Source organism: Cucurbita pepo, chromosome LG12, assembly GCF_002806865.2.
Source record: "Cucurbita pepo subsp. pepo cultivar mu-cu-16 chromosome LG12, ASM280686v2, whole genome shotgun sequence".
Classification (NCBI taxonomy): domain Eukaryota; kingdom Viridiplantae; phylum Streptophyta; class Magnoliopsida; order Cucurbitales; family Cucurbitaceae; genus Cucurbita; species Cucurbita pepo.
The window spans coordinates 4710639-4738597 of record NC_036649.1 but is presented as its reverse complement, the minus strand read 5'-3'; the positions used below and the strand labels follow the sequence as shown (position 1 = coordinate 4738597).

General features: G+C 36.6%; 1 protein-coding gene across 1 annotated transcript; it reads right to left on the bottom strand.

Moving 5' to 3' along the window:
* Positions 1-18: 18 nt before the first annotated feature.
* LOC111807595 (signal peptide peptidase-like 5) lies at positions 19-27695 on the bottom strand. Its single transcript, XM_023693386.1, has 14 exons — positions 27410-27695; positions 20195-20353; positions 19498-19609; positions 11700-11819; positions 10598-10752; positions 9964-10143; positions 9151-9185; positions 8908-9064; positions 7393-7446; positions 7236-7328; positions 4798-4940; positions 2151-2221; positions 468-551; positions 19-378 (listed from the first exon to the last, which is right to left on the bottom strand). Exons 1-14 carry the CDS (start codon positions 27569-27571, stop codon positions 275-277), a joined length of 1629 nt encoding a protein of 542 aa, XP_023549154.1. The 5' UTR covers positions 27572-27695; the 3' UTR covers positions 19-274.
* Between the last annotated feature and the right edge of the window lie 264 nt (positions 27696-27959).

Here is a 27959-nt window from a genome sequence, read left to right as displayed (position 1 = left end):
TGGTTCTTGTTGAATGAAAAAAGAAATGGTGGTATAACTTCTTTTTCTTTCTTTCAAATATGAATTATGTAAAACAAATTATAATTGATGGCCACATGGGTTCAAGCTGATCAAATTAAAGAACTAAATCCCCCCTTACATACATCAAGTGTTGACGAAGATGATACAATTATAAGAAGACAGCCCTTACCATTCATAACAAGTGCCCTTCTCACCACAGAACGAAAAGACATTATTTTACACACCTACATTTGAAAGGGAGGGAGCTAACACTTCAAGCTTCTCCAGAAGAAGGTTCCCTATCCAAGGAATTTTCTGTCCCATAATTCCAAAGTTGTTTAATCTCCCCTCTCATAAAACCCAAAACAACAGTAACACCTGCAACCAACCAAATCAAAACAAAATAAGACTTGGTCGTCCACAGTTGTAGTTTTCAGACTTGTACTAAAGAACAAAACTGTGTTTACCTAAGGTGCATGGAACAAGATAAAGGAGTGCAGGTTGACCATGTCCATTCATAAAATATAACCCCAAATACGTTAACACCAGACCTGAAAAAGTTTAATCCAATATCATTAAACAAAAAGGGGTCAAGTATAACCATTCTGAACTACCAGGCAGAGAACTATGTAATATATAGACAACAAGATTTCAAGTCAATTATATATATATATATATATATATATATAAACAAAGTGGCTATATGTTAATTAACTTGTCACAAGGAAAGTCTAAACGTGCAGCATTTAACGTCTTTGTGAAAATATCTCCTAGTTGGTTTCGTATTCACGTACCTAGTGAAAACTAAACTTTATCAAACTAGAACTGATAACACAAACAGCCACATGATATACTTATTGGATAAATAATGTCTGATCAAGTTAGTATAAGATAGTTTTATCCTTCCAACTAATCTCCTTTATCTCTTATTGAAGCAATTCTCCCTCTTTCCTCCGCCATAGATTAGGCATACACAAAGTATTGTATTTTTAATGCCTAATTTTCTTGTTTATATTTTCTTTGTATCAAACTAATTTTTTTTTCTCGATTCTTTTCATGATCCACCATCATATATCGATATCCAAGAAATTTCGTATGAAATTGGTTATGAAGAAAGGTTTTGAGGGGTGGAATGTATTTGGGGTCGATATTCCTCTTTTTTTTCTTTTTTTTTTCTTTTTTTTTCTTTGGATGAAATATTCTCTAGCCAACATCAATCATAATACCTCAAATTTGGGACCTAATAAGCACCACCATTACCTAGTATCCTCAACAACTTAGAAATGCCACCTGCTGGCTTGAGTAGCTTTAAAAAACGAACAATTATCCTCTGAAACCAAATAGGTGGTAGCATGTTGATATGAATCCAATACTAATCAATTGCATGTACCCGAAGGAGCAATTACAAGAAGCAAGACAAAGTTGTTGGCGCTTATCATTTGGTATCAGAGTATTTGGTTGACGTTCTTTGGCCAGTTTTAGAGGTGAAATACCTTTACTTCGTGAAGTTAGCTTTATTTGTGAAATTTTGTAGAAGAACCTCTAGGTTTGCAAAATCTAGCATTGTTGGGGCTTATCACATGCTCTCTCTTGCATGCTTCCTCAAAAGGTTTTCTACAAGATCACCCATCTAAAAGACAAACATGTTTAACCATGAAGTTCCTAGTAAATGAGCCATTGAAAAGGAAGAAATGCCTTTGCTTGGTGAGAACTAATGATTCTTTTAAGCATTTTTTGAACATGTTATTTTACCAAGAGCCATTCCTTGTTCATACCTAGTGCACAAACGACCACTCCCTACCCTCTTAAACCCTAGGTGTCATATAAGATGACACAGAAATATCGAAGCAGTCTTATTCCCTGCCCGCCTTCTAGCTGCACAGATCCGAGCAAAAATGTGCAGGATATCCTACATTGAGATGATACATAGTAATATTTTAACAAAAGTGGTCGTCTTTGAGTTAAGGCCATGTCTCAAGAAAAAAGAAACTAAGAAAACGGAGGTGATAATAGTATATTGTTGAATAGTCATGCAATCCTATCTCAGGGGACACAGTCCACAACAAATAAGAAAATTTAAACAAGCCAGGAAGGTTCTCATCTCTGACATGAAAAAGAAAATCAAAAAACCGTGCTGAATAGGTACTCACCAGTTCCGTAACCAACAACCAACCAAGGAAAATATGCATTACACCTTCTTTTGTTGAGTGCTTTGTCAAATCTGGTCAACAAACAAAACATAAAAAGAACGAACTAAAAAACAGAGTTACACAAAAAAAAATTAACGTAAATACAGAATATTATTATTAACAGTTCAAAATGCAAAACATGGTTAAGTTTTCATCATGCAAATCCTGCTTATCTGATGGGAATATTCGGGTATCACAGTCATCAATTTGAACCTCTGACCTCAAGTAAGCTCAGAGAGGAAATAGATGCCTTAACGATTATGTTATGTATTTCCTATATGAAAATATTGCTCTCATGGATACCATAGCTTCAGTGCTTAATATTTTTCTCCAGACAAGTTTTTACTTCAATCAAATCAATAAAGCTTATCGAAACTCCAGTGAAGTAAGAAACTAAAAAAGAAACCCCTACAAAGTTAAAGTAAAAAAGAGTGGTCCAAGAAGTGCTCCACTAATCTGGGAGCATGCAAGGTGTCACCATCATGCTTGTCCAAGGCATGTCGCCCATGGCCGCATGCCCGTGACACGCCGAAACCCTTGCCTTGTACTACTTTATTGCTTTCTTTTACCGCTTTCATGTTGTATTATTTCTTTCTTGTTTTCTTTAAGAGTATGACGTTTTGGCGAAGTCATGGCTAGTGGACATGAATGCCTCAAAATGTACTATAGGGGGATGCGACTAATTGTCCAATTCTCCCTACCCGAAAAGTTATATACTGTTTAAGCCGCCGTTGTTGCCTTTTTGCTTGCATGCTATATAACACCACTCTCTCTCTCTCTCTTGCTTTCAAAACTCTTTTTCCAAAACCTCTCTCCCCCGCTTTCTAAAATCTTCTCTTAAAATTGAGACCCGAGGTTTGTATTCACGTTACTCGACCGTAGGCAACGTGACTCGAAGTAGGCTTTGACTTACTCAGTGCTGAGAGTGAGTGCCGCACAATCGTCAAATCCGCTGCCTAGAAACCGCGATTGTGACACAAGGCATCTTCTTAACTATAGAAGTTGAATTCAAATGAAGGTGAATAGTTTAACTTGCAGAAAAAACTTACACCCTCTGATGTAGTGAATTACCATAGTAATTGAGGTAATTCTTGGTTTACTCGTTAAGTTCCTTCTAAATATTTTTAAATATTTTGTTGTAAGTTCCCTACAAATAGAGGGTTTCCCTCTTGTAATCAATAATTGTTTCATTGATAATAAAGATCTTGGTTAGACTCTTGAAGAATTAGTCTCTCTTTAGGCTACACTAATTTGGTATAAGAGAGTTTCCAAGAGACAAAGTTGGTTGCTGCAGATAGACCAGGAAATTTTTGTCGACGACCGCAGCAAGAGGGAGGTATGTGACTTGTGCTCATTGCCAAACAATGCACGCCTAGTTACAAAGAGGGACCCTCCCTTCAGAGAATAATTTTCAATAAATTTGCCTAGAATGGAATTTTGCAGCACTAGAAGTACGTTCAAGACTTGAAACTCCTATACATAATATGGTTCACGACCAACGAAGGTGGAAGCCTCGTCAAGATGGACCGATGCTTGCAGTTGAACAAAATTTGGATGGAGGAAATCAATGAGGAGATGAAGGGCCTCATAATGCTTTGGAAAAAATCAGTTCACCCAATGGAGTATCCATGTGAGCAAAATTCAAGAAGATAAAAAATTTACCCAAACCCAAGATCTCGTATAGTAAAAGAAGTGTGAAGAAGAAACAAATTACACGAAAATTGCAAGCCATGAAATCGTGCAAGAATACTTCAAAGAGTGACGAGTTACACCCAAGTGCAAGGAAAAAGAGAAAGCAAAAAGGAAGAAGCAACCAAACTTATACCGGCACATCCCAACTCGGCATCCAGTGAAACTCTGAGCACAAATGTAGTTAAAAAAGATGGCACGAATGAAGGAAAAAAATGATGCTGAAACCCAAAGTATGGCCGAAGATTTTGTAAAGGGAGGAGGACGACTGCACACGTGTAGAGGAAAGCAGTGCATATCGTGTGTTCTTTTCTAACCCAAAAGCTATGCGACCCGGCCTAAAAACTATTAGAATGCGATGCAGTGTGCATGTGAAGAAGTGGGAAAAAACACATTTGACTTGGCACCTGCGCAACTCGATTTGACACCTCGTCAGGCACGTTTTCTGTTAATCTACCCCAACATTTGTGCGAACCCAACCCAACTTCAGCCTCTTTCTACCAACCGACAAACCTAACGCTCGAAGGTCATTTTTGGAGGTCCTACAAAGAATTTGGAGGTGGAAGACGAATGTACGAGGTCACTGCTGTAACCTCAATGTGATGCCCTCCCAAGCAAGTTTATTCCTGTTCAAGACCCAAATATTTGATATCTTGACTTGGCACGTGATTCAGACATTGTCGGAGTCAGATGTTCAAGCAGGTTTCCATTTAAGTGGTTTACTTGTTTACTTCTATCGTTTTGTTTTTAAAATTCCGATTAAAATTCCGAGAACTGAGTTTATTTTCCCTGGAGGGATAGAATTGATGTGGACGAGACAGGTAAAATGGCAAGAATAATAATAATTAATATATTGTAAAACATACAAGAGATAACAAACAGTACAACAGAGACATTGTAATGTATGTGACATCAGTACCTGTGAGTAAACGAAACAAGCAACCCAGGGAAGAGTATATCCCCAAATCCAATCATATCGAAACCACCCCAAGGATCAAAGGTGCGAGGAACCCTTAAAAGCATTGGAATTGATTCTCCACCACTATTGTCCCCTCGGGCAACCTGAAAAAGTTACAAAAGAATCCAACATAATTATGGATTAACTCCTATCTACCCCCAGAGTAGATGCATCATAAATAAAAAAACAGCTCCTACGGGGGACTGAACTAGTTTCGGAGGTGCTAGACTATCTTGTTTAGGATCAAAATCAAACCGATCTAGATTAAACAATTGCTCCTACCTTTATTTTTAACTCTAAATTTGAGCACCCTAAATAGGTCTTAAGAGACTGAATACCATGGATTGAATTCCATTAATGCCAAAAAAACACAAGACCTTCGTGTTTATAATTCATAAATCCACAGAAAAAAAAAATACTCGAGTTTCACACACCATTTAAGAGATAGAGAATAAGAGATGCTTTCGCATTTCGTTGAAATGCATCATTATAAGAAAATAAGAAGGAACAAACATATTCTATCTATATCTAATACTAGACTCAGCATAAGGTTGTTTAAAAGGGCAAGCTTTAGTCGGATAAATTTCAGTGCAATCTTGGGAATTATAGTGTGAACTAGTTGAACATACCCAAAGAAATGAACTAGAATTACTAAATAACTTTTGAAGTAGAAAGAAATTGCATGAGATATACAAACTAACCCCATTAATGTGTCTAATAGGTTGTTTTCAATTTAATGTTTAATAGGAATCTAACCTAATAGACTTTTTGATAAGAATTACGGTGTTCCAAATGTTCCAACTGGACCTATTACACGATAAGAAGATTCACCAAGCATTCATTCTTCATCTACAAAATTGAATAGGCTCGGTTCAACCATTATTTCATGTGTTACAAGCTGATTCGATTGAAAAATGACCATTGGGAGCTTCAGAAGTGAATATTTGCACGGTTGAAGTAGCGGATGAAGTTGCTATAAATTGCAGTTGATTGATAAGTTGTTACAAAACTTTATTTATTATTTTTAATTTTATAATTCTTGTAGTGGGCAAAAGGGTGGGAAGTTATTTGTCAAATTAACTTCTTTTGTGGAGATTTAAGGGGAGTGGGAGTAAATTATGGCCAGCATTTGAAGAATTGAAAGTTTTTTTTTCGTGGAGAGACTATAAATACCCACAAATAACTATGTAAAAGGGAGATTTTTTGGATGAATGAAATTGAGATCTCAAATTGAGACTTTTACCCTTAGAAATTTGAGCATCATCTTTGTCATTATCTTTGTCATTTCTAAGTTTCAAGCAATTCTTGGGGTAGATTGCATCCGAGTCATTCAATCAAGCCTTGATCAAGTTCGATTCAATCAAGCCTCAATTTAGAACAAGGTTCCAAATCTTGCTTCTAGATCTTCAATCTTAAAAGGTAATCTAATTCTAGTCTTATCTCTTGGTTGATTTCTTTGATTCAGGGTTCTTGTTTTAACAAAAACTTAGATCATTGGACTGAGGATTAGAGTTACCTTATTACTATTACTCAAATGCCAGAGTAGATAGCAAGGGGAAAATAGAGACCTTCTTCCCAAAAACAAAATCCTGAGGAATTCCTCGAAAGAGCAGCCTCTCTCTCTCTCTCTGGTTGCTAAGGAAGAGACACTTCGGAGACAGAAACACAAGACCAAATGGTTGAAAGATGGTGATATAATTTCCTATTTCTTTCATCTGATTATGGCCATTAAGAAAAAGAAAGCTAATATCTTATATCTTATATATTCTATCCGGAGGGAAAATGCTCTCTTCTCCAACAAATAATTTGTATAAAGAACACCTGCGAGAAGCTTTGATATTGATATCTCAGAAGCATCCAACCAAATCCTTTAGTTCCTTTCTAACCAAATATCTAAATAGTGGGCTTGGAAGCTTCAATCCATAATTATTTGGCTTTGAGGGGTAAAACTGGAACGCATAGTAACCGAAGGATATTCATAATCAAGCTATTTTCTTTGTGAAATAAAAGGTGGACGGGGGAGAAAGAAAGAAGAATAAAATTCTTTCTCACAAACAAATATGTGGAGGAAAATCAATTTTATATTCAATTAAGGAAGCTATCCTGTCCAATCTTGGTCATCCTTATTTTCTAGCTAGAGACATCCTAGGAAGATACAACCAACAAGTAAGCTTCAAATATAGTGCCACAAAGAAAGAATAGTAAACCCGAACAAGCCAAATTCTTCACCTACAACAAGAGAACCCAAAACTTGGCTTAAAACAGAGGTGGCATCCAAAACATGCTACTCGAAACCCGTTCATTTCATTCTCTTACAAATATTATATCATAACATTACTTGAATTTTATTTGGAATTAAATTCTAAAGTAAATATACAGAAAAAAGAAATAATGCTTACCGCAATCATTACACTCTCATGGAAAATTACTGGTGATATGAACACCCAGAAGATGTCATAGACAAATGCACAGCAAAGAAGCACTGTTGCTACCTGAAATAATTAAGATTGTAAGGGCCTTGAAATATGAACCAAATCAATGAACTTTTTGGGATACCTTAATATTAGGTAATCGGGCCATCTGCAGGACTGTTATCATCAGGCAAATACCCTATTAAGAAGAATCAGACAAATTAAAATCGATACACTGAAATTGAGGACATAAAGAGTGAAGCAGCATAGTTTCAGAAAAAAAAACTGCGGAATGTACAAATGAGTAAAATGGGGGCAGTTCCCCTGGTAAATGTGGCTCTGCTGCTGATTTCACAATTCGATAGCTAGCTCTTGAGCTATTCCTGCCAAAATGGGTCTCTTCCTAGTCCTTGGCTTTGGGGGATGTAAAGCACATATTCCCTCATCATCTGATATTAGGCACATACTCTTACCATTATCCCATTCACCATTAAACGCAAGTATCCCATCATATATGTGACCACTATCTTTTCTTATTTCTTTTTTGTTATTACCCACACTCCTTTCTTCTAGATCCTAGACAGCATTGTGACCATTGATGACAACAAACCAAAGGTAAGCTCACTTTACTTTATAATCGTAGGAGTCTGGACCTTCCTTGTCATGTAACTTGACTTATATGTGAGAACTAGCCTTGCAGCATTTGATTTCTTTTGTTTCTTTTTTCTTTTTTTCATGTTCAGGAATCGAACTCCCGAGTCCCGAGGGAGTGAAGAAGAAAAGGAACAAAAATGAAACAAAAGAACAAGCTCAACTAGGAGCATTACAACCAAAACAGATATATAAACTTGACTAACATCATACGTGGGAACTAACCCGACAGCATTTGATATTATCTAGAAAAACCCAAAGCATTAATACCTTCATTAGGAAACCACTAAAGGTAAAACTCGTAATCTTAAAGACAAATACCACGTTCCAAATGCTAAAGCTGATCGATTCTGAAAATTTTAATTATCATCAATATTTAACCCTCCACTCACTTGTGAACTTGAAAATTTGTAAAAGATCCAACAAATAATTAATTGGGAAGGAAATGCCATTACAGAAGTTCGAACATAGGACCTCTTGCTTTGATACCATGTTCAGTTCTCAATCAATCCTAAAGTTTAAATGGATGGATTATGTTCAATTTAATTATATCAATAATTAAATATACGTTAAATCACCAATCAACTCAAAAGCTTTAACTAATGAATTACAGTAAATTTATATCACTAATTTAACACTCTCCATCACTTATGGCTTAAAAATGTGTAGAAGACCTAACACGTGGAATTCAATATTAATTAGGAAGGAAAAAGTATTCCAAGAGTTTAAATACAGGATCTCTTGCTCTGATATCATATTAAATCACCCGTTAACCTAAAAACTTTAGCTAATTAATTACAATAAATACTTATATCAACTTTAATATTTTTACCAATTTGAATTCAAATGATTTCTCATCTCCAAATAAAAAAAGAAAGTAGATATACATGGCCTTTTGTTTCCAAAAATACCCATGAAAGAACTCTCCCACCTCCATCATCGATTAATTAGAAGAACTTAATAAAATAAAATAAAATAAAATAAAAAATAAAGTAGAAAGTATACTTACAAGGATATTTTGACCAACCCAAGAATATGATGCACGCCGATTCAGAGCCCAAACGACTGCAAAAGTCATGGAACAAAGCAGCACAACAAGTGAAAGCACAGAGATCTCCCCTACTAAAGGCAAATTCAGAGTCTTCTGCCCACAACTTTTGCCTTTTCTGCTTAATAAATTATAGAGAGAAGAAAAATTATAGAATGAAATTCATAAAAAATTTAGCAGGAAGAAATATGCAAGCAAGCATACCTTAATATCAGTCCTAATATACAGGAATGCATACCCTGAAAGATACACATTTACAAACTATCAAACACATTTAAGTGACCAGATTGCTGCAAAATATCAATGTGCAATATAAAGCCACACAAAATGACCACCGGTTTGAAAAGAAAATATTTGCATGGAATAGACAGAAACTAATCTCATAAAAACGACTAAGCTATCCCACAGTAAAGCCTTGTCAAGAATAAAATTCAAGTGGATATGCATAAATCGTGCATGCACAAAAGCAACAGCTGCAAGTATTAGAGAAGTCCAATTTATAAAACAATGGTTCATTTTTTTTCCATTTATAAGATCGTCCATTATCCTGATTTCATGACCGAAATTACCTTCTTAACAGATGGTGGTTTCAGTCTGACCTAGAACTTTTTGTACTACATTCGAAAGTTTGAAAAGAAAAATTATTTATGAAACAATTTATTAACAAATAAAATTTCCTTCTGAACAAACAAATACCTATTTATCAAATAATAAGACAGGCAGGAATTGGAGAAATGCACAAGCACTACAAGATCACAACTTTAGAAGTAAATGTAACAAAAATAACAGCGTAGCCCTCAAATGTAGATTCTTTCATGCTCCATTCTTCTCAGACAATAAATAAATATATGAAAGTATAATCCTTGCTGGAGAAAATGTGAGGTTACACCCAAGGCTGAGGATCAATCAGGAAAAGAAACTATATTTCCAAAATTATGCTAATTTCCTTGGAACAAAAAATTATTATCCTAGTTTAGCACAGTTGTCAAAATATACATGCAATGTTATTGTCATTACCTCAACACCACCAATGCAGAACATAACAATCAACAGCCAAACGAACCAAGAAGACATAAAGAAATATAGCAGCACCAAGAAACTAGATGCTGTAATGACAAATACTACTGCACTCTTTGCATTAATATCGAGTGTTTCATCATCAAAGTCATCTTTGGCTGCTTCACGACTGGAAGATTCCTGGTAGAAAAAAAAGAGCTGTTCGTAAGATTGGAACAAAGCATAATTTCCAGAGAAAAAGGAAATCATTCCAGAAGAAGAAGATCTAACCAAGTGAAAGGTAGAAATATAAAATGAATACGACGGAAAAACCATTCATATCCTTCAAGTCCACACTTAAGCTACAAATTTCATAGTGACGTGCAATCTACAAATACAGACGGTAGATTTTTCAATCTAGAGTAACCTGGAAACAAATATTCATTCCCCATTGCAAAGCAACCTACGCCTTCTAGGCATGATTTGCAGAAAAACATGAAGAAAATAAAACAAAAACTGAGTACTCATTCAGATGCATGATCTTGACATCAATCAGAGCCCAAATTATGGATAAAAAAGTAATCGAATTATCAAAAATTTCTTTACATCTAGATGCAGTATATTGTTCTCCCACAACGAAATATTATGAGCGCACCTTCGCTGATAATTCATTATAGCGCTCCTCAGTCCGCTCAGCAGTGATCTCTGGCCAAAGTGCAGCACATGCAACTGTTCCAACAGCCATCATCCACAAAAACACAACAGAGAAGTCCACAATTGGACGCTTTGGCGCATATAATAGAAGTTCCACTGTAAAGACAATTAGAACTTGACACGTTATTTGAAAACAACATTTACCAACAAAATAATTATTTGAGTGTCTCGAAATGCAGTTATGATTCATAACTTTGCTTTCCACAGAGTGTTTACTTATGTTGGATTCTCTAGTAGTTCTTCAGTGTTTTCAAGGTGTCGAAGGCAAAGAAGAGAAGAAAAAAGGAGAAGTAATTATTCACCTCCCGTGGTCTTTAATTCTCATGGTGGTTGATAGCTTCCATAAATAAACCTATGTATTCCCTTCTTAGAAAATTAAACCCAATGTATTCACCCTTCAAAAACCATATCCTTCTTGTTATAGTGCCCAAATTTTTCCTTAGGTAGTTTGCCTCCTTGGCCAACCAAGCAAGATTTATGAGTTCTTTGCTCCTTGAGAAATTACTAAAATGTCAGGGTACTTAATTCAAGTGAGGAACAATGTATCACCCCCAACTCGAGAAGCAAACAATGGTTGATAGTTATGGTTTGAAAACCAATTTACTATCCTAAACAACCACTACCAATCCAAAACGATGGGCTCAATGGATAGCTTAGACAGAGTTCGATTAAACAGCATCTCTAATCATACTTCATACTTCCATTTAGATGACTCCTTTTTAAGGTGTTGTATGGCCATACCCCTACTTCTACTTTTCTAGGCATAATTATGGCACCTGTAACAGGTCACCTCGCCCAAATTCCTCAGAAAATTGGTTCTAAAATCAGTGGCCATTTCAAATATCCCAAGGGTTTAGAGCCGGCTGCCCTCTTATTTTGCAGGATTCAAGTCAATCATTTTGGCATATTTATCTATATATATACACAATACAACCATTTTTAGCTTAAGGTTTAATCTTAAATATGACATACCAAGTAAGCAAGAACACATACAGATCATGTTTTTCAATGAACTTCGAATCTGCATAAATAGAAAGGCTCACCTCTCTTTCCGTCAGTTATTAATTTGGTAAGAGCATCTCCACTGGACTTGGGAAGCATCACAACAGGAATTGAAATATTGAGAGAGGTGTCTTTTTCAGAGCAGACCATCTTGTAAAGATCTAAATCAACAGAGAAACAGTTTCCAAATTCATTATCTAAAAATAAGTTGATAAACCCATCAGAACATGTAGCCTGTTAACTTCTTTACATATATAAATTACATTTTTAGATTCCTCAACCAAGCATTATGAACATAGATGGAGAGTTAAAAGCACTTAGGATAAACTACAGCTCTTATTCTTTTTTGCATTTTTCTTTTTTTTTTTTTTTTAAGGAAAAAAGCAGACTTTCGTTGAGAAAAAATAAAAGAAAATATGGGCATATAGTTCTTTATTCATTAAGATGACAGAAATAATGCTTCTACTAGCATTAGAAAAATATATCATGGGCAGAAAACAACATGTAATGACAGCAGGGGAAAATAAAATAAAATTTGCGCGGTCGACGAAAACGCGCGAGAATTCCGGCGAGGCGCCGGAATTCTCGCGCCCAACTCGGTCTCATTCCCTCCCGACACTCCCGCTTCACCAAGACAAAACCAAAAACACCTCTCATCCTCTGCCATACGCTCCAGACACCCTACAAGGGAGAAACACAGAGGAAACGAGCGAGAGAGAGAGAGAGAGAGAGAGAGAAATCCGAAGCAAATCCGGCGAGCCCAACCAAAGAAACTCAATGTCCACAGTGTTCCAAACAACCCCTAAACCTCTTACCACACACTCCAAAGCCTACCTACAAGGAAAAATAAGAGAAAAGAGTGAGAGAGAGAACGGGAAAGAGAGAGAGAAAACCCATTGCAAGTCGTCGGCGAGATCTGAAGGTTTGGGAAGTTGGGAAAAATGGAACGAATCTACATTCTTAGGCACTCAATCAGACCGGTGACGTTGTGAGGTTGGAAGGTACACCGAAATAGCGCCACGGCGGTCGAGAAACCATCGAAAACGTCATCGAATTGGAGGAGAGATGATAAGGCAACCCTAATCCTCAACCTAACGATCCAAGCTTTTATTCAAGCAAGAACCCTTGAATCAAAGAAATTAACACCCCCTTATACAAAATTCGGATCAACCAAGAGATCAGGCTAAAATTAGATTACTTCTTACGATCAAAGATTTAGAAGTAAGATTTGAAACCTTGTTCTTAATTGAATCACTCCACAATCGAACTTGATAAAAGCTTGATTGAATGGCTCGGATGCAATCTACCTCAAGAACTTAATTGAATCACTTCACAATCGAACTTGATCAAAGCTTGATTGAATGGCTCGGATGCAATCTACCCCAAGAATTGCATGAAACTTAGAAATGAAAATAATGATGCTCGGATTTCTAAGGAGGAAAGTCTCAACTAGAGAGATCGATTTCATTCATCACAAAGATTTTTACATAATAATTTGTGGGTATTTATAGTCTCCCACAGAAGAAGAAGTTAGTGGCCAGGATTTAATCTCGATCCCCTTAAATCTCCACAAAAGACGAAGTCAATTTGACCATTACAAACTTTATGAAATTAAAAAATAAATAAAGTTTTCTAACAACTCATAAAATGATGCTTGCAACTTCATTTGCTACTTCAACCATGCACATATTCACTTATGAAGCTCCAAATGGTCCTTCCTTAATCGAATCAGCTTGTAACACATGAAATGATGGTTGAACTGAGTCTATCCAATTTTGTAGATGAAGAATGAGCATAATAGGTCCAGCGGAGGAAAAATCGTGAAATCTCGGGTGAAGAAGACGAAGCTCGTGGATCCAAGTCGGATTCGGATCGGATACCCAATCAACAACCCTATATCCAAATCTCTCTATTCACGACCCAATTACCTTCGGGCTAAGCCTGCGACAGAAACACGGCCTGAAGACGCACCCAAAGCCCAATCACACTCCTCAGCCCGTCGCGTCTGCAACCCAATAGCGATCGAACGCCTGCAGCCCACACCAAATTTCTCGAGGCCTAGTTACAACCCAATACACACAGCCAGCCCAGGCGACTTGCAACAGTCGTGACCCGTGTCACAATCGCATTCTTGCGATAGCAGAACAGTGATTTTGCGGCACTTGTTCTAACCAAGTGAACAAGTCAGCCATGAGAAATTCGGACGTCACAGACAATGTCGGCATATGCTCGGGCCTCGAGTCACGTTGCGAGAAAATGTTTAGAAAACGTGAGCGAGGAAATACATTTGAAAACGATTTGAAGAATTGAAGAAAGCAACATTATATGACTATAAACAAATATAGAAATAACACAGTTTAAATAGCATATAACTCAGGGTAGGAAGTAGTGACTACTAGTCATATCCCCCTATAGTACATTTTGGGGCATTTTAGCCCTGGCGGGTGTAGACATGGTTTTGGTGAACGGTCATACACCCCCGTATTAACCCAGCATAAAATGGTAAAGACCTATCTAGGATGAAAGCATGTAAAAAGGGTTTGGAACGGGCATGCAACCATGGACAACACATCTTGGACAAGCAAGACCACGACATCTACCATGCGGCCATAAGCAGCACATCTTGGACAAGCATGACCGTAATAACCTACGACCCGCGAGCCGCGCCTTGACCCGAAGCCGCGTACACACGCGTCGGCCTTCTATTGCGCCACGTGTCACCACCTGCAAAGAGCAGCCCTTCGACTCAATTGTCTTAGACAGTTCAGCTTGGCTCCGTTGCTCAAATTCGGCTCCTTCGACTCGGTAAAGGGAAAAATAGCCATTTTTCACCGTTCTTACCCTCTCGAACCTAGTTTTGACCCTAAGTAAGGTAATTGAGGTCATTATAATGTCTTATTTCACAAATTAAGTTGAATTTATGCTAGAATTGTGAAATACTAACAAAAGGCGATGAACGACCTAATAGAAAACGACAACCGACGATAGTTTGGAGCACTTTCGAGGAACAGGAGCTAATATACTCGAATTAAGGAGAACGCTAGCTAAGGTCAACCATGTAAGTGGCTCTACCATCGTTGGTTATAATTGTGGGTTGTATTATGACATGTGCTCGTGGTTTCGCACGTGTCATAGGCCGTATATGCAAATTGTTATGAAATGATATGTAAACGTTATGCAATGTGATTGTTATGCTGTATTTGATGAACTGATATGCTTTATGATATGTTATGTTATGATATGGCATGTGGACGACATGCTCGGGATTATTATGTGACTGTTATGATATATGATACGATATATGCACGATATGGATTATTCTATTTGAAAGCATGAAAACGTTATGATATGATCGATATGTGACATGAATGATATGGTATGATTGACATGCAAAACTACAAACTAGCATGAAATACAACCCCGACATACGCATGAGAAGTATGAGAAATGTTATGAGAAATGGTATGAAAACAATATGATATGAACGAGACACTAACGGGGTTGTACTAATGATAATAAAAGTGGAAAAATGTTGGGACCTCATGCATTATTGTGTGCTCATGCATCGAGGGATACCCCTATTCCTTCACGATAGAACAAACGTGTACACTACTAGGCAGGGTAACGTTTATTATGTTTGTCATAATCCTGTCGTGACGGTCACCACTCCTAACAGGTGTCGGACATCAACAGCTACCAAAGAATGCTTGCCAGACCAGAAAGTGGCCCAGGAGGTGTGCAAACAAACTGGTGTGTCCATACTCGCACATGTGGACCGTGTGTAGGGAAATTAAGTACACATCCAAGTTGCTCGTTAAGAAAGCCGTTGTAGGAAAATAGACTATTATGATAGGTCCCATGCATGAAACTCTATGTGTTTGCATTTAACCCCGATAGGGGAGGTCATTTACTGAGTATTTCTTAAAATACTCAAGCCATGTGCTACTCTACTTTTTAGGTAAAGGCAAGACTCCTCTGTTCGGCTGACGGTGGCATCACAACTACGAGACCGTGGCACATGCTTAAGATAGTTTCGTATTTAAGTATTAGTAGACTATAGGTTAGCATAGGTTAATTGCATTTCCATTTAGTAACATATAGGTTAGTATAGGACATTTTATTTTGTATTGTTTTTCTTTTTATTTCAACTTGTATTAGTTTGTTTAAGGGCCTTAAATGAAGCATGCAAGACTAAGGTTAATTTTATTATAAAGTTTAAATTGAAGTATTGCCGCATTAAATGTTCATGATAGGTATACAGTAGCAAACTTAGGTTAAGTAGAAAATTTAGGGTCGATACACAACATGAAAAAAATGCAAAGTCTAAATAAAAGTAATATATGAGAAGACGTTCATACATTCAAGATTAAGAAATTTCCATGACTTAACATACTGCATAGTCGTGAAAGTTTCTCTTCAAATTTTACACTGTAGTTTAAAAAGCTCTGTCCAAGCAAGTTATGTCAGGGTTAAGGATATAACAAATACATCAAAATGTCAGAGAGAGAGTATTTATCTTTTATTTTTTACTTCTAAATAAAGTATACTCAATGTTGAAAAAAAAACAGAAAGTTCGAACTTAATAGTGGGGAAAAAACAAAAAGAAAGCTAAGAAAAGAGAACCAAAAAGTATACAGGTTGTAAAGTCTATGGCTTGTGCTTTGAGAAAATACTGTCGATGTGTAATATCCAAAAGACGAGAAATCAGAGTATTAGATTATATTCAAGCAACATGGTACTGCTATTCTATTAGTTTAGGTATCATCTTCCTCATAAAGACAGTGATGGCTAAAGATTGCTGCGGCAGAAGTCACCCCTAGTTAAGTGAAATCTGTGACAAATCCTCCAACTATTTATGAATAGCTTACATTACCAGCCATAAACTCATGGTAAAAATTATCTCTAATGGTCACAGTCGCTCCTTATGTCCATAAAAAATCATGGAAAAGATTAATTAACAGGCGCTGCAAAGCAGGCAGACACAACAAGCCCACACTACAGAATCCATAAAGCAAAAAGTAATTTGGTGAAGTCATGGCTTATTAGTTCAATGAAAGGTAAAAGAAGAATGGATTTTTCCACTGTCTTGGCACTGTTCTTTTTCGAAATTAGACAGATGTTTCATTGAGGCTAGAATTGATAGTGGCATTCCTAAAAAGTTCATTGAACACATCTTGAGGGTTCCATGACTTTTTAAGGAATTCATCCGTAAAGCCATCTGGTCAAAGGGATCTTGGAGCCCAAATCCTTTAATGCCTTATAAATCTCGTCCTCAAAAAAGGAACTTCCAAGGTATTTATGTGTAGGTCCTATATAGGACTCCAATCATTGATGTTAGGCAAAAATCTCCGTTCTTTCTACCTTCATGAAGAGCTTGGAAAGGAAATCCACAAACTTGGTGTCAATAGCAGAAGCATTAACTAAACTCACCCCTCTTTTCGTAGTATCCTTCAATCAAAGTCAGTCTAAATTATTTAAGCTTTGGGATGAAACTATGCCCGAGTCAATCTATCAAAAGGGTTTGATTCCACCAAGTTCATAAAAGTTGTACAAAGGAGTGGGGAGATGGTCGACATTGTTGAATTTTAAAGCCGCATGATTGGGTAGTGATTGAGGTAATACGAGTATTATTGATCAAACCATAGCATTTTCAAACTTGTGCATGCAACTGTAAGTAGTTAAAAGTTGATCGATGAGAATCCTGGCTTGACTATTTGACCAGGTATACTTCCCATTCACAAGAGGAAGATCAATCAACTAAACGGATTCAATAAATCTGTTAAAGACCTTTATGCCTCAAGCAAGTGGCTTGTGGTTGGATTTTGCATAGGACCTCCTGGTTATGTTGAAATGACCCCAATAACCTAATTTGGTTCAATAGAGCCAATAGATCAATGAACTATGATCTCTCAATTGAGAATTTGGTCCAAAATTCCTGTAATCCATAGTCGAAACCGTCAACCAATGAAAGGTTAAGGATAAGGATATCTTCCAAAATGTTAAAGATTAACTTGTTCCACATGATGAGAATACAACCCAATGATCTGATGGTGTCCAAGGAAAACCAAACAATATGGCGGGAGCTCCAAATGAATGAACTTAATAAACTGGCAGTCAATGGAGGAAAACTTTTTTTTCCTAAGAAATTTTGTTCTTAGAGGAAGTCCTTTTATACGAACTCACTTCATCCATGGTCCAAGCCCTCTTATGATCCCAATTTCTCTGTTAGGACCTGTCTATGGTTTGCGATGGAAAATAAACTTCTGTAGGACAGTGTTAAGGATTAGGCAAGAGGGAAGAATGGTCAGTGGTTGACTTTTTAATGGCCAGGTGAAGAGAGGATAGTTCAGCGTCTTGGGGTTTGAAAATGGTGGATAAAGATGGCAGGGAGGGGGGATGAAGAAGGGGATAATAAGATAGGCGAGCACGATTGTTAGGGATGAAAACTGGCTTAAGAGATGGATCTGGCAAAAAAGTTGTTGGGTCAAGTAGGGGAAAATAGGTGATGGGTTAGGTAAGAACGGTAGTGCGATCTCGGTAATGGGTTTTTTACGCAGGTCTGATAAGAGAGGGGGAGGTTGTGTTGGCTTGAGCAGATAATGATGTTGTGAGCTGAGACGAGTTGAGTACACATTGGTGTTGAATGATTGAGGAGAAGAACAAGATAGGGTAGGAGGCAATTCAGATGAAGGGGGAAGGATTGTAGAAGAGAGGGGGCAATAGTTCAATAAGATTACCAGGTGGGTGCAATTCTTTATTAGCCACTGCAACAAGTACCAAAGAATGATCAGTTTTGGGAGCTCGATGGAACGGCTGAATAGTTTGCACATGGGTAACTTTCCTTGATGTTCCTTTGTTAAGAGAGAACTCACAAGCAGCATGCGTGTCAACAGCTTCCTTTGTCGATGGTGGTGGTCTTCCATGGATTCCATCCAAGTAACCAATGGAGTAATCAGCGTCAAAAAAATGGTTGAACATAGACCAAGGTTGGAGATGCTAATGATGATGCGAGGAATGGGAGAAACCCCTTCTTATTTTCTTTAACCATTGACCTTCATCATATCCATTCGAGAGAGTCTTGTTGGTTGTCTAAATGTGGCCATCACATCACCCCTCGACTTTCTTGAAGGTATCAGATGATCATTTACCCATCAGTAGGTTTCTAACTCTAATCCATTCCTCATAAGAGGGCATTTGGGGAACTTTGACTAGGTGTCTATAGTCCATTTTTCAAAATGCACTTCGAAAAACACCCACCTTATACAACCCCTTTATACCTTGAAGTGCTCTTAAAATATCATACTTGTCACTGTGAAAGTGTTCGCAAAAGATAATAACAGAAGAATTTGGGTACTATCCGTATGTATAGTATTTAAAGAAGAGAGAGGAAATGCTACCATCTGTATCTATTGTCACCCACCAGTTATACGAACTTATTTAAACCTCCATTTACTCCCAATTTCGGTATTTCGGCAAAATGGCCCTTTCTATTCAAGATTTTTTCCACCCAAAGCATGTATTTAGTAAGGCAGCATTCCTTGAAAAAATTTTGGTTTAGGGGGCAGCAATAAGGTCAGAAAAACACAATGAAAGCCATGGTTGAAATTCAAACTTAAACGACAGGGTGTGTCCAAATTGTTTTTCCTACGAAAATAAATTTATTTGAAAACACATGCACAAACTCTATTGCATTTTCTAAGTAGCTTGCCCCTATTCATTGGAAGTGTTTCTAACATCTTCTAGATCCAAGACCCTATCTACCCTTAAGTTAAATCTAGAGGACTAAAATATCTATTATGCACCCAACATAAAATTGCATAGTTGTAGTAAGATGTCAACCTTCTTTGTCATTTATTATCAACAGGGCTGCAGCGCCCCCTGCTTGTGCAACTACTGCCTTATTTGTGAAGTCGCATTCACCACGTATAGACAAGGCAATTGCTCCAGATAGCTGCAGAGAGAATGTGGTAAATTATAAGCATTAATAACTAGGGAAGACACGAGAGCGATGTCACATCAATTAAGAACAGTATGAACGTATTTATGTCTAAAAGGTTTATCTCAAAAAACTGAAAGGGCAAAGAAGTCCGATTAAATCAATTAGCTAGTTAACTTCAAATAACGTATGAACTCATGAAAACATATGCAACCACAATAACAGGTTTAATTTAAAATTTAAAAATAAAAATAAAGAATATGCTCCATGACGAGAACACCTGAGTAGTTCTAGACTAGATAAGTCCATGAACCAGTTTAAATTGCAATTGAAATCTTGAAACAATGAAAAATGAATGTACAAGGTTTCTAAATGGGTTAAAAGTATCAAGATGACTTCCAATGGACAGTTGAAATTTATACAAAAGCACTAATTGACATCATCATGACTATAGAAAACGTATAATAATGTCACTTTTTTATAAAATAAACTGAGATATATTCATCATATAGACAAAAAGTATAATAATGTGTCAAATGTAGTTACATAAAGCTAAACGTCAATTTAACAATCATGGCAGCAGGAATAATTAATCATTACCTTTGAAGAAGAACTAGAACATCCATTTATAGGATTCATATCAACAACTGGCAATTTGGGAGCATCTTCAGCCTGAGAGGGCACCAAAGCCCCAAATCTTGCACTTAGACCAACAAAGATTTTATCTTCAGCATCATTAACCCAGCTCTTAACTTTGACCTGAAAAATGCACAACAAAAAGACAAAATTAGTTTCTTTATGCTCAGAGGGAAATCAATATGACTATGATGCTTGGCCTTCAGAAGTTCAAATGCTTCACCTCACAAAAACATTATAAAAATGTGGCAGTCAATATCTCGTCATTTAGCATAGTTTTTTTAAGAAGTAAAATACTTCCATCAAGAGGAACAAATAAAACCTAGTCATACAAAAATATAAGCCAAACAAGGAGCTCCAGCTGTAAAGGAATGAAAAACAAAATAATGCCACAAAAAAATTAAACATGAATGTTGAAAGAGAATTAAACACAAGTTTGAACAGAGATGCCAACATATATCCAGCTCCAATCTTCCTCTCAGAACCCACTATACCCATAAATGAACTAATCTTTTCAAAGCATATGTTCAAGAAACTTTCCCATTACACTAAAAAGGGGGTGAATAATAACTTCTTCCATCATAGAAACCCAAAGACTTGAAATCTCCACTAATACTTCTTTGCAAATGAATGTACACGTCAACCTCGCTAAAGGGGCGTGGATCTTCTCCACAGTCCAACACAATGTCACAACCAACAAGCTTTAGGCCATGCAATTTGACCCAATGCAACCCAGGCCGCACTTCCGATCTCTCATAGCTCCTTTTTAGGGACCAAAAATCTAACATCCATTTGACCTTTTTAGAGAGACATAGGAGCACACCCCTTACATACACCATACCCCTTTAGATAACTCCAATTGGCATGGTTATATTCATGCATCTACCTAACTCTCCCATAATCCATGATGTTCTCCAGCCAGCCACATCTCCAGCCACTCAACCATTTTTCAAACATCCAATAAGAGGACAATTTGCACCACCCAGCAGAGCATCTCAACAAATACCTTGACCTACAAATATCCATCTAACTTCCTGAAAGAAAAGTACTTCGTATGGCATACATCATACACACATACCCCCTCACACATTCTCGCATAAGTACTCTAGACTTTGTTCATGATGTTTGCACACTGTGGTCTACTTTTATATATAATTATATCTTAAACTTGTTAGTCTTTGTGCTATCTAGACCAGAATTATGTACGTTATCAAATATTTGGCAGGGAGTTAGTATTTGAGGGAGAATTAAAGAAATTTTTTATAAGAGACAATTTCATTGATGAGTGAAATTTACAAGAGGGATGTATATTCCATGGTGTTTACAAATTACCTTCCCAATTTGCAATGAGGGAGGTATAACTATAGGAAGTAAAAATATTAGATAGTTTACACCAAGATATAACTTGGTAAACAACATTGTCGAAAAGTTTTGTGTAGGTTTGCGTCGTTTCTGCAAATATTCTCTAATTTCTTTCTTTCCACAGATTCCAAAAGAAAGTCATGATGAGGTTTTTCCATAATAGGGCTTTTCCATTCTTGAAAGGGTGGTACGTTAAGGCCATATTCTAAAAATCCTTTACCTCCCTAGGAAATGTGAGATGCCATCCGAATATATTAAGAATCGTTGTCCAGAAATTCTGAGCATATGTGCGTTGTATAAACAAGTGACTTTGTGATTCGTTTTCTTTCTTGCATAGTGGACACCAATTTGGAGAGAGAGTGATGTAAGGCATTCTTTTTTGAAGATTTTCACTTGTGCTGATCGCTTTATGTGCTATTTCCCCGGGGAAGAACTTNGTTGATGGCTTTATGCGCTATTTCCCAAAGGAAGAACTTCACCTTTTTAGGTTGATGTCCTTTCCATATTGTCTTTGCTAGCGTGGGATATATTGCTTCTACTTTTTCCCCCATGTCCATCATCAAGGATTTTGTAGAAAAGGCCGCATCAGCGCTGGGGAGCCAAGTTAGTGAGTCTTATTTGTTTAACAATACCACAGGGACAAGATCAAGGCTTAATTCGGCCCACTCCGTTGCTTCAATATCCTTTAGATTCCTACCAAGCTTCAGGTCCCAAAATTTGTTGACAACATTCCACGTTTCTTTAATTGTGGCTTTTTTTCTATGAAAGAGCTAGTACAAAAGTGGATACTTCAAGGCTAGCGTGGTGTTTTCAATCCAAGGGTCGGTCCAAAATGATGTGCTTCCGCCATTCCCCACCTTATGGCGAGTTCAGTTGGTGATGAGATCTTGATGTTTCTTTATGTACCTCCAAGGCCCTTTCATAGAAGATGGAGGGGGTGATCTTTGTTTGATGTAGGAGTATATTTAGCCTTTATAAGATTTCGCCATAAGGCCTTTTCTTCATGATGATATCTCCATATCCATTTGGCGAGGAGAGCTGTGTTCTTCCTTATCGAGAGAAGACCAAGGCCTCCCTTTTCTGTTGGGAGGTTTATAATATTCCAACGAACAAGGTGTACGCTATCTTTTCACAAGTAATTTCTGAAAAGTCTTTCTATCCGCGGCCACTTTTTGTGGCATTTCAAATAGAGACATGTAGTAGGTAGGGAGGTTGGATAACGTGGCTTGTATTAAGGTAAGTCTTCTGCCTTTTTAAGTACAACATGATGACCATGTTGACAACCTTCTTTCTATTTTCTCAATAATAATCTTCCAGGAGGAAAAGGATTTGTGATTTCTTTATAGAGGTAGTCCTAAGTACATATTCGGCCATTCTCCCTTTTTACAACCATATATGCTAGCAAATTCTTCAATGATCTAATATTGATGCCCATGATCTCTGTTTTTTGGAGATTGATATTTTAACCAGAGAATCCTTCGAAGGTTTTTACCGTCTCAATCATGTTTAAAGAAATTAGACAGTGTCTCAAGGAATCTGGATGTCTTGGCCACCAATTAGAGGAGAAAGTCATCTGAAAAGTCACGAGACACAAATCACGTATACAACTAAGGAAGCAACGCTAAGATGCGACTTAGACCCTCCTTAGCCGTGCAAGAGACACATAAAGCTCCAAAACCGAATGGGTGGTGTTGAGATGTTCCTTGATCTCAATGCTTGAAGTCACGCTTATCCTAACCTGAGTGTGGAGAGTCTCAATGCTAGCCTAGTGCATCGAGACACAATAAATAGAGAAGTTTGCATCAAATAAAGCACAATATTGAGACGTTTATTTAAGCATAATTGTTCATAAAGTGAGGCTTATCCGGATACAAATGATGGAGAATTCATTGAGGGAGAAAGAAAAATGGGAAATTAACAAATCTGAAGGGCAAGAAGATATTTTAGTGCCAAGAAAAGAGATTTTCAAGATTTAGGATCATGAAAATTGAACTAGGAATGGATACTCAATGCGAACACACTAGTTTTGTCAAGCTTCCCTCAACTTCTTTGACTTTGTTAGTTTTGTCATGAAATTATTATTGGACTTCGACCGTTTGGATTTTATGAATAGCTAAATTTCTAGTTCTTAAGGATTGATATAGTCATTGGATGTTATGAGTTAATTTATTGACTAAGTTGATTATTTATTCTATAATCTATTTGCATATTTATCTGAGCCATACTTCTAATCTCTTGATAACAAATCCACAAATTTAGATTTGATTCTTATGCTTGAGAGAGGTGGTTTAGATTGCACCTTAGGAGCATGATTGAAGAAATTTAAAGAACAGAGATTGAACATTTTTATTTGCTTTTCTTCTCTTTTTTTTTTTTCTTTTGAAGAGAAAAAACTTTTTATCCATGTAGTGAAAAAAGACTAGTGCCAAGTGAAAAAAAACTCCGATAGTCAAAATAAAAGACAGTAAATGAAAAGTAATGCAATAAAAGAAATAACAGAGATTTAGGATTTCTATGGAGGTTGTTAAAAGAAATCGACTAAAGGTCTTTGTTTGCTAAGGAAATTGAACAGAGATATTAGCTTCATGATTTTCAAAGAGGTATAATTGTGCTTGAGAGAGGCAATTAAAATATGTGCATTCTTGACTTAAAGGATAAATGATAATCGTTGATTTGTATGTTTGGTTGGTGAAATCAATTTCCTAGGATCTTCCCATTGATTTTCTCTTTGCTTTTGTTTAATTAATTGCTTATGTTGATTCATTTGTCTTCCATCACTTTGGTCTCTAAATAAAATTCAGGTATGGCATATGCGGTGCTTGAATGAGCTAGAAAATCAATCTAGATGTTCATCACTATAATAAAACTTGACTTGTACTTGCAATTTGCAACTCTTGCTAGACCTAATGCTAAGCACGGTACATGGTGCATTTTTCCCCAATAGTGGAAGCCTCCTTACATACACCAGCCCTACATGGGATCAACTAAACTCTACACCATATTACACTTTGCACATTTACCTTTCATGTACCTTAGCACTCATATGTTGTTCACTCCTACCAACACAACCTCCTAAAGTCAGAGTCATAGTGGCTTTGGCACCAACCTCACCAAGGTGTGTTGAACTCTTCACGACTTCCGTCCTAAACTTTCTTTTTGTAGGAAAGACAAGTCATACAACACCAACCTCAACTCTTAAAATCCTAACTTCTAGAGTGAACACCTCCAAAGAATGCATCCAAGATCCTCATGCGCCTATAAAGATGAATTACTGAGGTCCAAGCAGTAAAGGAAGACATTTTAGATAAATCATGTTGTTTTTTCTTTATGAGAATGAAATTCACTATATTAGATCTCCCCACTGCCAATCTAGAGAAGAATTTGACCTTTTCTAGAATTATAATATTCTAGAGCATAAAAGAAAGGAGGAGGTAGACAAGAAGATGCAAAAATAAATGAATAAAAGGCTTTCATGAATACATGCCAGAAGACTCAAGACTACAACTTAATCTATTTTTATTCAAAGACTCAAGACTACAACTTCTTTACTTCCCTAGCAAGATAACGCTCCCAGAAGTGAGTCAACAAAGGAAGATCACTTGAATAAAAGGAGAAAGAAGCAGAGCGCTTTTAGCTAAAGAAACATCGTAGAGACTACAGAAAAAAAACATTGTCGATCCAACATTCAAAATGATCAACGAACCAATCATCAACCAAGAGTTAAACATGGAAAATAAATTGGGGTGTGAAGATTTTATGCATTCCTAAAATGCCACATAGGTCAAATTCAAATCTTGCTTGTTCAGGTTACGACTGTAAGTAGTCACAATAGTTTTGTCCCTCGGCTCATCAAGGTCCTACAAAAGCATCACATCCATTTGGACAAGAGATACAACAGCGCAATCTTGTTGGGACTTGGGAGCTAAACTTTCAATCCCAAACTCACCCTTAGTGACCAAGACCCATTAAACTAACACCAAAGCTTTTTTTCCCCTTTGAGACTCTATTTACTTACCATAATTGAAATAAAATCGATCAAAATGAGAATATTATTTGATTGTTGTTTACTTGAAGTTGTTTGAAATCAGAATCAGAAGCTAGTTGATGTTGTTTAATAGAGACAGTCAAGAATCTTTCATATTTTTAACTAACTAAAATGAATTACTAAATACTATGTCGATACAAGTACTAAGTAAAATAAATAATAGTCAATAATAAATGAACATTTATTTTATAGTAATGTAATTTTATTTTACCAATTCATTTAAAATTAAAAAATAACGATTAAAATAAAATTACATCAACTAAACAATATTTAAATGATAATTTATTATAAGACCCAAAACAAGAAAGGGAGAACCACGCAGTCCAAGCTGCGGAAATGGCAGAACACCAATTAAAAGCTTTCGAAGACTTTGAAGAAGTGCGCAAACAAACATCAAAAATAGTTTCCTTAAGAAATCATGGAAAGAATTTCTCATATCTCGAGGTCACAAACTTCAATAAGATAAGCGAATTTACAAGGCACTGACGAAGGAGGAGGAAGAGGAATCCCTTTTTCACTATCAACTGAAATAATGAAACTAAATCATCAACAAAAGAATCTTCAACACCAATAACAGTAGGTATTTTCAATAGGTTGTAGGACTGATTCCACACTACTCAAACTAACTCAAAAGCAACATCCAAATCATCATCATAAAGAGAGAGAGAGAGAGAGAGAGAGCGAAAAGTTGGAAGGTCTTTCAACGAATAAATGCTTCCTTTAATGAAACGAAATTTGGATCTTCTGAAGATAGTACTTGTCGACTGCAATTCTGAGTGACACCTTGCTTGATAAAAGGGGCCAAAAAACTAGAGACATTTTCCAATGTTATCTGAACTCAAAATGCCTCTAAGATTTACAGAAGACTCCTCTTTGTTAGTGAAAAATCCCTCAAGAATGTTTTTTTCTCCTCTACCTTGGAAACAATCCACTCAAAATATCCTCCATCAACAAGGCCTTTGGAGGCTAGAATCCTACCTCTCGACTTATCCTTGATGAGGATAAGATAATTAATCATCTTAATATGATTGCATATCCACGATCTCCACTTAAAACCCAAGCATTCTTACAAAGCACGTTATTCATGAAATCCCAATCCACGTGGTCATGAGACTTGACATAATTGATCTTAAAGAAAACATTGTCTTGACTATGGCTCCTATAACCGTAAGTAGCCTAATTAGCAGCAATAAGAGCTTGAAAATTTGTCCCCATAAAAGAATTGTGTCAGTAAGGAAAGGACTTTCCTTAATCTATCGGCCAATTCCTTAGCAATGATTTTATGTACGCTCGTAATCAGACTAATGGACTTGAAATGCTTGGCTTTCCTCACCCCTTCCTTCTTAGGAACAAGCAAACACAGATTTCATTCAAGGAGGTGTCAAGAACCCCTCCCATGAAATTCGCAAAATAGCTTTTAGAAACAACCCTTAATGCAATCATATTCATCCTAGTAGAAGGCAATAGTGAAACCATATAAACATGAAGCATTATTCCTTTCCAACAAAGCTTATTGATCCAAACTACTTTCACCAGAATCGCAATTGAAAAGTACAGGTGATATTAATATTAGACAACAAACAAATCGAAAGTAATTACTTTGTATCCATTTGTAGTCCTGAAAATCAGTCGCATGAGATAGCCTTATAGAACGCTGTTCATACTTTAGCTAAATCCTTTCAGAAATCATGCGCAAGTCTAAAAACATGATCAACAACCCCAAAATTAGATCGACTCAAATGAAATATTAAATAACAGAATGGAAAAAGTACCAAATCAAAGGGATTGTTGCAATTTCCGGACTTAGGAGCGGAGTCGTCATCGAGTGAGACATCGCCCGCGAAGACAGACGAGATGCGGAAGAGAAAAAGGAGAAAAAGGAGTGAGAAGAGAGGGATAATTGGAGGTCTCGCCGGAGAAGAAGACAATGCCATGTGAGCCCCCGGATTCCCTCAGATTCAAATAGACGAAATGGATGGAAAAGTGAATGGGCGGAGAGGGGAGGGAAGAGGAGAGTGCAGCGGAGAGCTTTTTCTTCATCTGGGCCCTCACCCGGTGAAGATGAGATGACGTCATATATCAATTTTAAAGAACCCCTCTCTTTATTTTTACTTGTAATAACTCTAAATTTTGTTTTTTTTATATTTTATACAATACCTGACTATTAAATATATATATATATATATATATATATATATATAATAGATTTTTTAACTCTATTATCATGATTTTAAAATTTATGACTAAATAAAATAAAATTTATAGTTTGACCTTTTTTCTATTATATAATTTTACTCTATTTATTTAGTTATTTTTAATTTT